Source organism: Tursiops truncatus, chromosome 15, assembly GCF_011762595.2.
Source record: "Tursiops truncatus isolate mTurTru1 chromosome 15, mTurTru1.mat.Y, whole genome shotgun sequence".
NCBI lineage: Eukaryota > Metazoa > Chordata > Mammalia > Artiodactyla > Delphinidae > Tursiops > Tursiops truncatus.
Genome location: NC_047048.1, coordinates 20,458,995 through 20,474,697, shown reverse-complemented (window position 1 = coordinate 20,474,697; position 15,703 = coordinate 20,458,995). Strand labels below are relative to the sequence as shown.

At 54.2% G+C, this 15,703-nt stretch overlaps 1 protein-coding gene across 2 annotated transcripts in view; it reads left to right on the top strand.

Moving 5' to 3' along the window:
* SCNN1B (sodium channel epithelial 1 subunit beta) overlaps window positions 1-15,703 on the top strand; it is a 77,166-nt gene extending 61,463 nt beyond the window's left edge. For both annotated transcript variants that reach the window (XM_033840148.2, XM_033840149.2), the window contains exons 5-13: window positions 6,209-6,312; window positions 8,104-8,267; window positions 8,581-8,688; window positions 11,089-11,206; window positions 12,298-12,373; window positions 12,466-12,523; window positions 13,210-13,271; window positions 14,536-14,611; window positions 14,849-15,703. In XM_033840148.2, the coding sequence (XP_033696039.1) occupies window positions 6,209-6,312; window positions 8,104-8,267; window positions 8,581-8,688; window positions 11,089-11,206; window positions 12,298-12,373; window positions 12,466-12,523; window positions 13,210-13,271; window positions 14,536-14,611; window positions 14,849-15,229 (1,147 nt within the window). In that variant the 3' untranslated portion in view covers window positions 15,230-15,703. The remainder of the gene's footprint in view (window positions 1-6,208; window positions 6,313-8,103; window positions 8,268-8,580; window positions 8,689-11,088; window positions 11,207-12,297; window positions 12,374-12,465; window positions 12,524-13,209; window positions 13,272-14,535; window positions 14,612-14,848) is intronic.

Below are 15,703 nucleotides of genomic sequence, written 5' to 3'. Positions count from 1 at the left end.
TCCTCTGCTCGTATGTGGCAAATGCTCAAGACGCAGCAGCTGCAGTTTTAGGAACATGTGAGCCACGTTTGGACCCTGACACCAAAGCACCCAGATTTGAATGCCAGCTCTGTGTGTTGTGGGGCACGCTACTTAGCCTCTCTGTGCCTCAATTTTCTCATCTGGAAAATGGGGATACTGAAATGACCTCATAGGGCTATCATGGGGATTAAATGAGTTAACATAGATAAAGTGCTTATGTGAAGCAATTATACTCCAATAAAGATGTTAAAAAAAAAAAAGGAAGAGGAGACAAGAAAAACAAAAAAGTGCCTAGAAAAGTGCCGAGCATGTGTTAAGAATTATATATGAGCACTTTAAAGATAAACTTTTTATTGTGGAATAGCTTTAGATTTAAAGAAAAGTTTCAGAGAGAGAGTACAGAGTTCCCTTGTACTCCTCACCCAGTTTCCCCTCTCGGTAACATCTTACATCACCATAGTAATTTATCAAAACTAAGAAACCAACATGGGCACATCATTATTAAATACACCTAACACTTTATTTGGATTTTGTCAGTTTTTCCTGGTGACCTTTTCCTGTTCAAGATTCCATCCGAGAGACCCCTGTCGGTTGCTGTCGGTTGTCACGCCTCCTTTGTCCATTCTGGCTGTGACACTTTCTCAGACTTCCTTGTTCTGGATGATTGTGACAGTTTCAGAGAACTGGTTGGGTGTCTTATAGAAAGGCTTTGATTTGGGGTTACACAGATAAGATGGATTTGGGGGAAGAAGACCACAGAGGTGAGGGGCTTCTCATCCCATGGTGTGTGGGGTACATGTTAGGCACTCGACACCACCCGTGATGTTGGCCTTCCGAGGTGCAGGTGCCGCGTGCTGGGCTTCTCCACTCTAACGTAACCCCTTTGCCCCCCCTGTGCTCTGTATCGTGGAAGCACGTCTCTAAGTTCAGTCTGTACTCTGGGGGATGGAGGTGACGGCAGGGGGAGAGGGACTAAACTCCACTTCTCCTGGAGAGGGGAACATACACTATTCGGAATTCTTCTGTAAGGAAGATTTATGTCTTCTCCATTTGTTTATTTATTCAGTCTCTTAATTTATACCAATATGGACTCATGTATATTTGGGTTGTAATCCAATACCACACTATTATTTTCTTACTCAAAATTTTCTATCTTTGGCCACTGAGAGCTCCTTCAGTTGGCTCCTATGTCTCTTTGACGTGTTCCCATCCCTTTATTTATTTTTTAAGTACTTCCTTACTTTCTGGCACAGCAAGATGCCCCAGTCCTAGAATCAGCCATTTCTCTGAGGAGCTCCAGTCCTTTTATTGGAGAATGGTATTTAGAAACCAAGATCTAGGCATCTATAAGTGCTGTTGTTGTTGTTATTATTGCTTCAGGGATTGGCCAGCTAGTTCCTGACCTCCCCCAAACCCTACTACACAGTACCACTGTTGTTATACTGCTTCCTGCTAGGATGCTCTGTTTCCCAGTCTTTTCTGGAGGCTTGCTGGTCTCTGTCTATACGCCTAGCCTCTGTTCCAGGGAAGGTTTTTGGAGGGAAGCGCCTAGCTCTGGAGCCGGAGGTAGCCAGTGCTGGGAGCAGCCTCTCCAGGTAAAGAACATTATCAACAAGCAAATAGTTGGCAAGACTGAGAGTGCAACCCGGGACAGGAGGGGATCTGGCCGTGCCCGGAGCCACCCGCTCCTGAGCTGTAGATGTCCAGGACAGCTCCTTGGGCACACCGTATCCCACACCCCTGGGGTGGGGCCTCTCCTTCCAGAACAGGGCCTGGCTGCAGCTGGCTTGCCCTGCTCCGTTCCTTCCCTGTGGCCACAGCCCTGATCCCACACAGGACAGAGACTCTGTAGTGCCTGCCCAAAGCTGTTTCTTCCCTCTGGGACTTCGCGTGTGTCGTGCCCCCTGCCTGGGCTGCCCTTTCTCCTCCCCACCCGCCAGGCTCGGCTACCTCTTACTCACCCTTGAAGTCTCAGCTCAGGCCTCACCTCCTCCACGAAACCTTCCCTGACCTACTCCCTACCCCGACGCCCACTCTTCCAGGCTTATCTCTGTTGATACTCTTACCACATACTATAATTTATCCAACAAATATTTACTGAGTGTCTACCGAGTGCCAGGCTCTGAGGATGGGGGGTGAATTTGTTCAGTATTTCAGTGTGCTTGGCTTCCAACCCTCACGTCAGTCCCTTTGGGTGGGCGCTGTGGTTACCCCAGTGTTACAGGTGGAGAAACGAGACACGGAGAGGTGAAGTAACTTCCCCCAGGCTCACCAGCTAGTAAGTGGCAGAGCCAGAATTCAAATTCGGGCAGGCTTGGCTCCCGGGCCTGAGCTCCTAGCCTTTAACTTCTTTCTCCCTGCAAACAGACAGCTGCCCTCCCTGGGATTATGGTCTAAAGCAAGAGGCAGCTGATAAGCAAGCAGTTAAAGGAGATGAGTTCAGCTTCCGCGCATGCCCGCAGGGGAATAAGCAGGTGGAAATGGTCAAGTAACTGGGAAGTGACTTTGCGTAGGGAGGTCAGGGGACGCTCAGAGAACATCCCATTCAGAGAACATTCAAGGAGCAGCGGGCCTTGAATTTGGAAACATCTTGGAGTGTCTCTGGAGTATAATGAACAACGCAGGGAGAAAGCCCAGTAGGGCGTTTGCATTTTATTCTGTGAGCAGCAAGGAGCTTCTGGAAGGTTCTAGTAGGGGCGTGCCGTGGGCTGATTCACAACTTGAACACTCACCCTGACCACTGTGCAGGAGGAAGACTGAGAGAGCAGGACCGGGGAGGCAGAGGCTCCAGCAGGAACTGGGGCAGGAGATGCCGGCGGCCTGGACCAGGCTGGGAGCCTTGGAGGTGGAGGGAGGCAGCTAGGCCAGAGACGCACTTTGGAAAGCGAGGATTGCCGTGACGCTGCTCCGTAGTGTCCCCCACGCTGTGAGCTTCGAGGGTAGGGCTGTCTCGCCAGCCTCAGTGTCCCCAACGCAGTGCGCTCCTCAATAAATGTTGGGTGAAGAAATGCACTTTCTTCCTGATTTCCCTTTCACCATGGAGGACACCAAAGCTCAGGGGTCGAGGAGGCAGCTCACATGTGTCAGGCAGGGTCAGCTCCCAGATTGGATTTCACTGCCTGCCCTGGACCCACCTCATTCTGCTGGCACAGACGGTGAGACAAAAGATAGAGGAAATGGTTTCCTAATCTGAACACCGGGACAAAGAGCAGCTGACCTCATGGGGTTATTTTGAGAATTAGAAATCTTCAGCACGGGCCTGGCCCCTGAAAGTCACTCAGTAAAAGTTGTGGGACAGAAAGCTTAGAAAGTACTGCATTTCAGGTGATATTTCTGCAGTATTTGATGCACTGAGCCCCATTCCTTTCTGTTTTTTAATAAAATAACAAAAACAGTATAAAAACATCCAAGGATATTTTATTTTATTATTATTATTATTTTTTGCGGTACGCGGGCCTCCCACTGTTGCGGCCTCTCCCGTTGCAGAGTACAGGCTCCGGACGCGCAGGCTCAGCGGCCATGGCTCACAGGCCCAGCCGCTCCGCGGCATGTGGGATCTTCCCAGACCGGGGCACGAACCCGCGTCCCCTGCATCAGCAGGCGAACTCTCAACCACTGTGCCACCAGGGAAGCCCAACACAAGGACATTTTAAATGCTATTTCCTATGAAGACTTGAGAACATACACATAGATAGAACAGGGTGTGATGAACTCACATGGACCTACCCACCCAGAACCAACAAGTGTGATTCACATCCTGTCCTGTGCTGTTTTTAAAGCAAATCCCAGACATCATATTCTTTCATCTATATAGTGTTCAGAATGTATCTTAAAAGAGACTTTTTTAAACAGAAGCACAATACCATTATCCTACCTGAAAAAGAGATGTACAGTGATACCTCAATACCATCAACTATCCAGTCGTGTTCACACTCGTCAATGTCATACTTTTTTGTTTACTTGTTTGAATCAGGATCCAATTAAAGTCCACAGGTTGTGACTGTAACCAAGTCTTTGTAGTTTATTTTAATCTATAGGTTACCTCCCTTACCCTCTCTCACAATTTCTTTGTTGAAGAAACTGGAGTCTGGATTTTGCATACTGACTTTTTGTAGTGTCTTTGAACTTGTTCCTCTGTCTCCAGTATTTGTTATAAACGGTAGAGACAGATGCTCGATCCTGTTCAAGGCTGGGTTTTGCTGTTTTGTTGTTTTGTTTATTGGCAAGGCCACTTCCCGGACAGCCTGTGCTCTTGCATCAGGACACACAGCATTGGTCACTACTGGTGCACATTGCCCCAAATCCCCAAAATCGGGGGTGCAAAATGATGATCCTCTAATTGCATCACTCCCTCTTCAGTTATTAGCTGGATGAAACCAGAACTCTTAACAGCTATTTTACAAGGACAAAAAAAAAAGTCAGATGAAGGGAGCCATAGATTAAGGGATTTCAAAGGCATATCAACCAATCACATGTCAACGTCATTTGGATCCCAGTTTAAACAAATAAATTGTAAACCCAGAATTGACCTCTGTGAGGCAATATAAATTGAATGTTTAATAATATTAAGGAATTTTTGTTAGTTATGTTTAGCATGGTTTTTTAAGAGTTCTTGTAGAGATACACATAGAAATGTTAACAAATAAAACTGATGTCTGAGATTTTCTTCAAAAATATGGGAGGGAGAGTGGGGGCAGGTAGAGATGAAACATGACTGGCTGTAGGGGATTTTTTTTTTTTTTTTGGCTGTGTTGGGTCTTCGTTGCTGCGTGCGGGCTTTCTCTAGTTGCGGCGAGCTGGCTTCTCATCGCGGCGGCTTCTCTTGTTGCGGAGCACGGGCTCTAGGTGCGTGGGCTTTAGTAGTTGTGGCACGTGGGCTCGGTAGTTGTGGCGCGTGGTCTCATAGAGCGCAGGCTCAGTAGTTGTGGCGCACAGGCTTAGTTGCTCTGCGGCATGTGGGCTCTTCCCAGACCAGGGCTCGAACCTGTGTCCCCTGCATTGACAGGTGGATTCTTAACCACTGCGCCACCAGGGAAGTCCCGTAGGGGATTGTTGAAGCTGGTGGTGGGCTTCATTCTCTCAACTTTTTATGTTTGAAAAGTTCCATATCAAAAAAAATTAACCAAATTATCTGCAACTACATTATACTGTCGCTTCTTCCATGAGCATCTTTATGCAAACATTTTGTGTTGTTGCTGAATTATTTCCTTAGGAGACATTCTCATGACATAAGATAGGATCCTAGATGGGGCTCTTCACACCTTGTTGTGAAGTTCTCTTTCCTGGCCTCTGCTTGCACTCCCTCCTGATTCGCAGCCCTCCATCTCCGTCTACTTTCCTCTTTACCTGAGCTGCCGAGGTTCCCCGACAAGCCCACCTGTCTGCATTCTGCCAGCTCCTTGCAGCAAACACTGCCTGGAGCCGCCCTCTCACTCTTATGATCTGTATTAGTTTCCTGTGGCTGCTGTAACACACGACCACAAACTGGGTGGTTTAAAACAACGGAAATTGATTCTTTCACAGAGGAGGCTAGAAGTGGGCAGTCCCGGTGTCAGCAGGACCAGGCTCTCTCCAGAGGCTGCAGGGGAGAATCCTTTCTTGCCCCTTCTAGCGTCTGGTGGGCCCAGGTGTTCCTTGACTTCTGTCTGTGTAACTCCAGCCTCTGCCTCCGTCTTCACATGGCCTTCTCCTCTGTATCTGTGTCTCCTCTTCTGTCTCTTTAAGGACACTCATGGTTGGATTTAGGGCCCACATGGATAAAAGAGGCTGATCTCATCTCAAGATCCTGAATTATGTCCGCAAAGACTCCTTCTCCAAATAAGATCACACTCCCAGGTCCCTGGGGTTAGGACGTGGACATCTCTTTTTGGGGGCCACCGTTTAAATGACCACATGACTTACAAGACCGTGTAGATGAGACATGAAAACATCAAATAATCTTCTTTTTCATCACTCATGGCTAAGCCAGAGAGCCTCGTCCCACCCTTCCTCACCCTTCTTTCCCAAGGGAGTCCAGGACTCTCCTCTCTGGTGGGTGCATGGGTGCAGGTAAAGGGACAGAATGACCTGTTGCTCACCTCTCCCTTCCTAAGCCTCTCTGAGCAGTAATCTACCCGAGCCCTGGGCAGGGGAGGCATCAGATGGGGTGGGGTGGGCCCTGCTCTCTAGCTGATGGTGTTTCTTTCAGGAACTTCACACGCATCTTCCACCCTGATTATGGCAACTGTTACATCTTCAACTGGGGCATGAAGGAGAAGGCCCTCCCTTCAGCCAACCCCGGGGCTGAGTTTGGTAAGTGTTGGTTTGTCCTGGAGCCAGGGCCATGAGGATTTAAATCCTATCACGTGGGGCTGAAAGACCAAATTACCATCGGCCATTGAGGGGCAGGACCGAGGGTAGAGGGAGGCCGGCACCTACTGTGTGCACGGGGGCTAGGCCAGGTGCCTTCTCAGCCGTCCCCCACCCAACGCTCGTAAATCCCTGGGGTAGTGACTGGTGTGCTCATTTTGCTGATGAGGAAAGCGAGGTAGCAGTAAGCTTAGTGGTCAAGAGCACAGGCTTCTGTGACTGGGTGGAATCCCAGCTCCACCATTTATCCCCGGGTGAGGCTGAGCTGAGACTTAACTTCTCGAAGCCCTTGTTTCCCCATATCGAACAGAGCAGGGCATATATGTAGTACAGAACTCATCGAATCATCCTGGCCTAAGGCAGGTAGACCTCTGAGCACAGAGCAAGCAGCCTTGTCTCTAAGCCTGGCAAGTAGCAAATGCTCGATAAATGCAGATATTCTGAGAAGTTGTACATAATTTGCCCACGCTCACATAGTCACCCTGGGGCAGAACCCTTCCTCTCAGCCTTGTTTCTGTGCAGTTCTTGAGAGACAGAGAGCAGGTGAAGTAGTGAACAGAAGGGAGGAAGAGGAAGCGGTTGACAGCAGAGGCTGCTCATTTGGGGAGAAAGGCTGGCGGACTCGGCACGTGCACCAGGCCCTGGGGAGCAAATCCTTCTTCCCCGCTCAGGTTGTGCCCTCCCCAGCCATCAGAGGGCAGGTGTCATTCAGCAACTGTCAGGGCTGCTGGTCAATAGGGGTGTGGGTGGGCTGCCCACCCTTCACCACCCCTGTGCCCCTGACATTGGGTATCACAGAGGTGCTGGTCGACTCAAGTCTATACGAGAAGATGATTAAGATCAAGGAGCCTGGCTGCCTGTTTAGAAGCCCAGCAACCCTCCACTTCCTCACTGAGTGACCTATGACAACATCCCTTCTCCTCTATGAGCCTCAGCTTCCTCATCTGTAAAATGGGGACGATAATTGTACCTAACTCATATGCCCCTTGAAAGCACCAGTGGGATCATGTAAATAAAGCCCTTAGCCCAGCACTCAGCATGTAGCAAGTGCTCAGTAAATGCTAGCCTTCTTGTCCTAACCACCTAGCCCGGTCCCATGGTGCATAAAATGATGGGTCTGGTCTCTACCTTCAAGAAGGGAACAGTGGAGTGGGGCAGGAAGACAGATAATAAAAGAAGAATCTCAAGAGTGAGAGAGGTACTTGGAAGGAAAGTTCCAGGGCTAGGAGAGCATATCGCAGAGATCCTGAGACCCAATCTAGGTAGTCAGGGAAGGCTTCTGAAGGAAGTGACACTTGGGCTGAGATCTGAAGGAAGAGCAAGAGTTTCTAGGTGAAAGGTGAGGCTGGAGACAGCATTCCAGAGAGAAGGGAGAGCGTTACGAAGTCCTAGCAGCAGGAAGCAGCACGGCAGCAAAGGGAAGTGAGTGGAGAGCGTGAGGACCTGTGTGATTGGAGGTAGGACCGCCTGTGCTGTGGCCCTAGGTCTACCTGCCCTGTGGAAGAGAGATCATGGCGGGTGGTATAGGGGGCAAAAGGAGCCCAGAGAGGAGACCATGGTGGCTTGGACTCGAATGGGGGCCTTAGAGAAAGCAAGAAGTCTGGATTTTCGTAAAGTGGAGCCAGCTTCCTGCACAGACCCTTGGCTGGAGGGGACTTGGACCAGTGGGTGGTGGGTGTCCCTTCAGCCTTGGGGAGCGAGCTCAGGCAGCCCTCGGCCCCATCTTCCCCTCAGGCCTGAAGTTGATCCTGGACGTGGGCCAGGAAGACTACGTGCCCTTCCTCACGTCCACAGCCGGTGCCCGGCTGATGCTTCACGAGCAGATGTCGTACCCCTTCATCAAAGAAGAGGGCATCTTCGCCATGTCGGGGATGGAGACTTCCATTGGGGTGCTGGTGGTATGGCTGCAGCCCAAGGGCACCCCACCTGCCCAGCGCCCACCTCCCAGGGCCTGAGAGCCAGAGATCCGGGCCTCCCCAAGCCCTGGATCTCCTCACCATCCACTCCTGCCTCGCCTTCTGGCTGGAACCACACCGGGCGGCCACGCTCTGGGGGAAGATGGGTGCCCCCCCAAGCACTGGCGCCTGCTGGGACATCAGCCCTCTATCCCCTCTCAGCATCCCCTAGACCTGCATGCTAGATGGGAGGGAGGAACAGAGGGGGCTTCCTAGGGGTGACTAGGGGCCCCCCCACAAACAACCTCTCACACAGGACAAGCTGGAGCGCAAGGGCGAGCCTTACAGCCAGTGCACCGTGAACGGCTCTGACGTCCCCATCCGAAACCTCTACAGCGACTACAACACGACCTACTCCATCCAGGTGGGAAGATGGTGCAGCCTCATGACGCTGGGGCCCCATCCACGTCTACCTAGCCTGAGGCCTGAGGTCTCTGGGAAAGCTAATCCCAGCAGGGCTGACTCTGCTGGATCTTTGGGACCACAGGGTGCCCTGTCCTGGTTCCCACCGGGGCCCAGGGCTGGCCGCTTCTCCACCCTGCTTTGTAGGTGTGCCCTTGGGGTCTCGCTCTGGGGTCTCCCAAGAAGAAGCCTTGTGTATGTTAAGGGTTTACGTGAATTACATCATCATTTAATCCTTTCAATACCCCTACGGGCAATAATATACTAACAATAATTACTAATTATTGTTAACGTATTATGCTATTAATAGCATTTATTATATATGCCATTTATTATAAGTATTAATATACTAATAACAGCAGGCTTATTGTGTGCTAGGCAGGCACTGTTCCACGTGCTTCACATATATACATTAAATCATTTAACCCTCACAACAACCCTAAGATGTAGATACTATTATTAGGAATGAAGAAATTGGGGTTTACATACCCCAGTCCAAATGCCTCATTGATGTACCTGAGAAGTCCCTCTTTGTATCTGGCCTCAATCCCCCTTGCTGCAGCTGGGGGCTTCCCCCTTATGCTGATCTCCAAGGTCAGCCCAGGAGGCCTGGCCTCAGACCTGGCCCCAGTGGAGAAGGACACACTGAGTCTTTGCAAAAGTGACCACTTGCTGACACTTTTTCTCGCAGCCCAGTCTTCCTTGGTGGATAAGGAAACTGAGGCATAACAAGGGCCATGGCAGAGCGGTGCCTGGCTCCGTGCCTGAGAGCCCCAAGCAAGGTGTGGTCTTCCCGTTTGCCTTAGTCAGGGGACTCTACTCTCCCCCATGCCCGCCTGCCCGCCCACTCCATCCAGCTGACCCCAGGCACCCCACACTCTGACGCTCCTGCCTGCGATGGAGAGCTCAGGGAACCTTCCAAGCCTCTGGAGGGAGGACAGATGGACAGACAAGACAGCACAGGGAGGTGGGGAGCATGGAGGGGGAGGCCAGAGGCATCAGGCCCCAGCCCTGGAGGCCTCATTCTAGAAAAACCTCAGTTCTTGCTTCGTCCAGTCCAGTGCAGTCACCACTCTGGCCGGAGACCTTGGCAGAGCCCCAGGCCCTGGTCTGGTGCTCGGCCCGCCCAGGCCCCGCCCTAGCCCAGCCTCAGCTGGGCCCTGGAGAGGACTCCCTCCTTCCAGGTGAGACAGTGGGGTCTGGGCGAGTGGGAGACACTTGGCCAAGTCAGGGCTCCCTTCTGACGCCACTGCCCCTGACCTCGCCCCAGACCCGCTCCTCCCGGCTGTGCCATTTCATCTGCCACCTCCCCCCGGCCACTTCCTCCCGCAGGGAGCCCCCAGGTTTGCCAGGGAGGACAGAGGAGAGGATGGGTTGGCCTGAGGAGCAGCAGGCAGGAGAGCGGAAGAGAAGCTGTGGGCTCCTTGGCCGGGGTGGGAGCAGGGGGTCCTCCAGAGGCAGCGCTTGGGAACCTGGGCAGCAAGAGACGTGAGGAATGGCTGCTTCCGTTCGCTGAGCGCCCCATGGCAAGCCGAGCTCCCCGCCTGAGCCGACGGGAGCGACAGGAGTAAACTGAGGCTCAGAGGCTAAGGGCTGGCCCCGGGACACATAGCTCGTCTCTGAGTGGAATGACCTGAAAACCCAGTATGAGTAGATTCATCTCAACCAGCCCGGGGCTGGGGCAGGGGGAGGGGAGGGCTGAGTCCACTCTCCCCCTCCCCCATCCCCAAACAGGGGACATTCTGTACAAGGTCACTTCCTCTTCCATCCACTCTGAGCAATCACAGCACACTTCTCGCCTTCCCTGAGTGTTTCTCTCCAGGAAGAAGGAGCACAGGGCAAGCCTGCCTGTCTTCCCTTCTGGGTCCTTCCACGTAAAGGGCTCGGAAAGCTGCTGGCAGCCTTGTGACAAGCGCTATCTAAGAGTTAGCTTTTTTTTTTTTGGCCACATGCAGATCTTAGTTTGCTGAACAGGGATCAAACCCGTGCCCCCTGCAGTGGAAGCGCAGAGTCCTAACCACTGGACCGCCAGGGAAGTCCCTCAGAGTCCGCTTTAGTGCTGGAACAAGCCACCCCTCCCCATGTCATCCGTGGGGCCCCAACTCTGAAAGGTGGCAGGGGCCATCCTCAGAGAGCTGGCCTCTGGCCCGAGTCCCTCTACGGGGGCCAGGGACAGGGGAGGACCACCACGCCCCAACTTGGAGGAGGCTCGGCCACTGCTTCTGTGCGGGAGGTGCCCCTCCCCCCCGCCCCCCAGCCCCCGTGGCCTGGGCAGCAAGCTCTCCGGGCCCCCTTCCCCCGGGGCTGGGACGGGGACATCACCGTCAAGTCTGCATTCTCTCTGTACCTCCTCCACCCCCAGGCCTGTATTCGCTCTTGCTTCCAAGACCACATGATCCGTAACTGCAGCTGTGGCCACTACCTGTACCCGCTGCCCCGTGGAGAGAAATACTGCAACAACCAGGAATTCCCAGACTGGGGTGAGTGGGGAGCCCCGGGGGACCGGCCACCCGCCAGCTGGGCCACTGCCCCCGAAGGCCCTGACCACAAGGGAGGTCGGAGCTCCACGCCCTCCGTCCCCGTCCTCTCAGACCACAGCCCCTCTCGCCTCTCCCCCTACTCTTCGACTCCATTAACTACACTTGAAACATGTATGTTCGGGAGAGAATTTGTCCTTGAGACCTGAAGCCACAGGTGGAGGAGCCCCTGCTGGGCTCACACTGAGCTGGGATCCAGGCTTGGAGTCCAAACACCGATGGATGTTGTCAGCAGCAAAGAGCATCCCACCACCTTTTTCTTTTAACCTTTTATTTATTTATTTTACTTTTTGGCTGCATCGGGTCTTAGTTGCGGCACACGGGATCTTCATTGAGGCGTGTGGGATCTTTCGTTGCAGCGCACGGGCTCTTTGTTGCGTCGCGCAGGCTTCTCTCTAGCTGTGGCATGTGGGTTTTCTCTTCTCTAGTTGTGGCACGTGGGCTCCAGAACGCATGGGCTCTGTAGTTTGCGGCACATGGGCTCTCTAGTTGAGGCGCACGTGCTCAGTAGCTGTGGCCCGGGGGCTTAGTTGCCCTGTGGCAGGTAGGATCTTAGTTCCCTGACCAGCAATCGAACCCGCATCCCCTGCATTGGAAGGCGGATTCTTTACCACTGGACCACCAGGGAAGCCCCCTACCACCTCTTAAAACTAACAAAATGTGTGGACAAAAGGGGAAAACTTTACCCCTTCCAGCCACCCATCCCTTCCCACATGACCCCATCACCCCGGCCCACCGGCCAGGATCGGGTGACAGGTGGAGGGAAAGCTGCTCTGATGCTGCTGAGCTGGGGCTGGGCTGTCTGGGGAGAGGATCCCCCAGGCCAGGCTGGGGTGAAATGGCTGGCGACGGGGCGGGTTGGGGGTGGATGTAGGTGATTCTCCATGACCAGGGGGGTTCGGATTGAGACAACTCCCCCCACTCAACCTAAGCACAGGCCTTAGGTGGCCCAGGGCCAGGAGGGCAGAGGGCAGCCTGAGGCTCAAAGCACAAAACCCCGCTCAGAGTCTCTCTCCCCACCCGCTACCGCTCAGCCTATTGCTACTCGGCCCTGCGCACGAGCCTGGCGCAGAGGGAGACCTGCATCGATGTCTGTAAGGAGTCCTGCAAGTGAGTCCTGCCCGGAGGCTCGTGTGGGCGGCGGGGCGGGCTGTGGATGGTGGGGCAGCTGGGACAGTGACAGGCTGCCTTCTCTCTTCCAGTGACACGCAGTACAAGATGACCATCTCCATGGCCGTCTGGCCTTCTGAGTCCTCTGAGGTGAGTCAGGGGCGCGGCCAAGCTCCTGGCTGCCCATCTTTGGGTGGGAGGCAGGCCTGGGCAGAGGTCTGCAGGCTGTTTGGAACTTTACAAAGGGGGGTTCCTCCCTCCTTCCCCTCCCTCCCTGCTAACTTCCACCCACGTCCCCCAAGCACTGTGCTGGGGCCACAGCAGTAAGCGGGACACACAGTCCTTTGCCCTTACGGAGCGTACTTTCTACCTGGAGAGACAGACAATATACAGAAATAAGATCATTTCAAATGGCTGTGTAGGGTAGACCAGATGATGAGAGGCTAACTGGGGGAAGAGGCCTTAGGGTAGTCAGGGAAGACCTCCCTAAAAAGGTGACATTTGATTAAAACTGGAGGATGGGGCTGAGCCAGGCTCGGCGGGTCTGGGGAGGATCTGGGCAGAGGGAACAGCAGGTGCAAGGGTCAGAGGTGGGAAAGAGCTGGCACAGGGAGGCCGGGCCTATGGGGGAGAGCCTAGAGAGCCGAGTGCATTCTCCTCAGAACAGCAGCCACGGCGTGCACTGTCACCCTCCCTTCTCCCTGGGCCAACACGTGGTCCCCCAGGGGCTTCAAGAAGATACAGGGCTGTGGTCTGCCTCCACAGGTAGCAGGGCCCATGACTGGGAGGGGATGCTGCAGGGCACCATTGTTTTCAGCTGCCTTTTTGGGTTCCAGGACTGGATTTTCCATGTGTTGTCAGAGGAGCGGGACCAGAGCCCCAATATCACCATGAACAGGTGAGCTCAGAGTCTGGACGGGCCAGGGAAGGCAGAAGAGAGGAGGAACCAGAGCCTCAGGGGAGGGGCTTGGGCATAGAGCCGCTACTCAGTCACCTTCTCACACTGATCAGATTCAGAAGCAAGCCTAGAGGAGCACTGAGAGAGGCCAGCCAGGGGGGCTCCGAGCCTACCGCTTCCTAAAGGAGAGCCTGTTCTTCCATCTGTCACCTGGCCATCCAGCCATCCACCCCTCCAGTCCTTTCATCCTTGTACCCATCCACCCATCCACCCATCTATCCATCATCCATCCTTCCAGTCTTCTACCCACCCATCTCTCCACTCACACATCCATCCATCCATCCGCCCCTCCATTGTCCATCCTTCCATTCTCCCACTCATCCATCCACCCACCCACCCTCCATCCATTCAACCATTTTTCCATCCATTCAACACAAACATGCATTGAGCACAAGAAAAACAGAAGATTCAGTCTATCAGGAAGTTCGAGTCTGGAGGACAGAGGTATGCGAACAGGGCTTATGATGATGGGAGTCTGCCCAGGACCCTTCCTGTGGGATCCCAGCAGGGAAGGAGGCTCCTTCTTCCTGAGAGATAAGGGAGGTCTGTATAGGGAGATGACACTTGAGCCGATCCTCCAAGGAGGAGTAGTAAATGTTCAGACAAATAAGAAGAGGCAGCAATGTCCCGGCAGAAGCCTGGAGGTGTGAGAGAGCATCGCCTTTCTGAGGACCATCTCAGGTCCCCTGACAGAGAGCCAAGGCTTAGGACTCTATGTCAAGCCTACTGTCCATGGGCTGGGAGTGGGAGAGGGGAGCCCGGAGCTGATCCTCAGGACTGTCTCGGGCCCCAGAGTCCTCTGGAGAGCTGGTTCAGAAAGGGGCACACAGGATGGGTGCTGGGCAGTGCTGCCTTCTGTGGCCCCAAGGCCTGGAGGGGCCCTTCCTGGCGCTTGTTTGGACCTCACCACTCCTGGGAGTGGCAGGTGAGAAGCTCGAGCCAGAGGAGGGCTGGGGGGGCCTTGCCGCCTTTCGTGTGTGTGTGTGTGTGTGTGTGTGTGTGTGTGTGTGTGTGTGTGTGTGTGTGTGTGTGTGTGTGTGTGTGTGTGTGTGTGTGTGTGTGTGTGTGTGTGTGTGTGTGTGTGTGTGTGTGTGTGTGTGTGTGTGTGTGTGTGTGTGTGTGTCTCTCTCTCTCTCTCTCTCTCTCTCTCTCTCTCTCTCTCTCTCGGGGAGAGGGCACCAGCTTCCTTTGCTGCCTCCTGCAGGAAGGGAGTTATCAAACTCAACATCTACTTCCAAGAATACAACTATCGCACCATTGAGGAGTCAGCAGCAAATAACGTGAGTCTGGGGGCTCCTGGCACCTCGGCCCCGCCTGCAGTCCCTCCACCTGGTACCCAGAGGACGGTCCCTTAAGCAGTGTCAGATTACTTCCCTGCGCTGAGACGGTCACCCTTTCCCCCTTCCTGGCCAACAACCCACCTCACAGGAACCCGTGAGGCTGGGCTTGAGGCAGGAATCTGTGGCCCAACCAGCCCCCCTTCCCCGGCCGGGCCCTCAGTCCCCTGCTCCCCACAGATCGTCTGGCTGCTCTCAAACCTGGGAGGACAGTTTGGCTTCTGGATGGGGGGCTCGGTGCTGTGCCTCATCGAGTTCGCGGAGATCATCATCGACTTCGTGTGGATCACCATCATCAAGCTGGCGGCCCTCGCCAAGAGCCTGCGGCGGAGGCGGACCCAGGCCCGCTACGATGGCCCGCCGCCCACCGTGGCTGAGCTGGTGGAGGCCCACACCAACTTTGGCTTCCAGCCTGACACGGCCACACACGGCCCCGATGCTGGGCCCCACCCCCATGAGCAGACCCCGCCCATCCCAGGCACCCCACCCCCCAACTACGACTCCTTGCGTCTGCAGCCACTGGACGTCATCGAGTCTGACAACGAGGGCGATGCCATCTAGACCCTGCCCATCCCGGGCAGCCCAGGAATTCAGACCTGAGCAGTGGAGACCGTCGCCCAAGGCCGCATTTTATGATGCCCTCTCCACGGGCCCGGGACGGGAGGTGGCCAAGGCCAGAGTCCAGGTCCTGCTACAGAGAGCCAGCAGCTCCTGGCCAGTCCCAGGCTGAGGGCTCCGTGGAGTAACGGTGCTGGTACGGATGTGGGAATTGTGTTCCTGCCCGCACCCTCCAACCTGACCCAATCCTTGGCCTGGGACGCCCCCAGCCAGGCTCCAAGACCTGGAGCATCCTCCCCTGGAGGCAGGCCACTTCCCTCCCAGGGCCGGTCACCATCTGCCCCGAAGATGAACAGGCAGCACGCTTGTGACCTTGTGAGTGGGTTTACTGAGGGCAGCTTTGGTGGATAGCAGGCATCAGAGGCCCTGCCAGGTGGCACATGTTTTGTTCTGGAAAATAAAAGTAGAAAACACAGA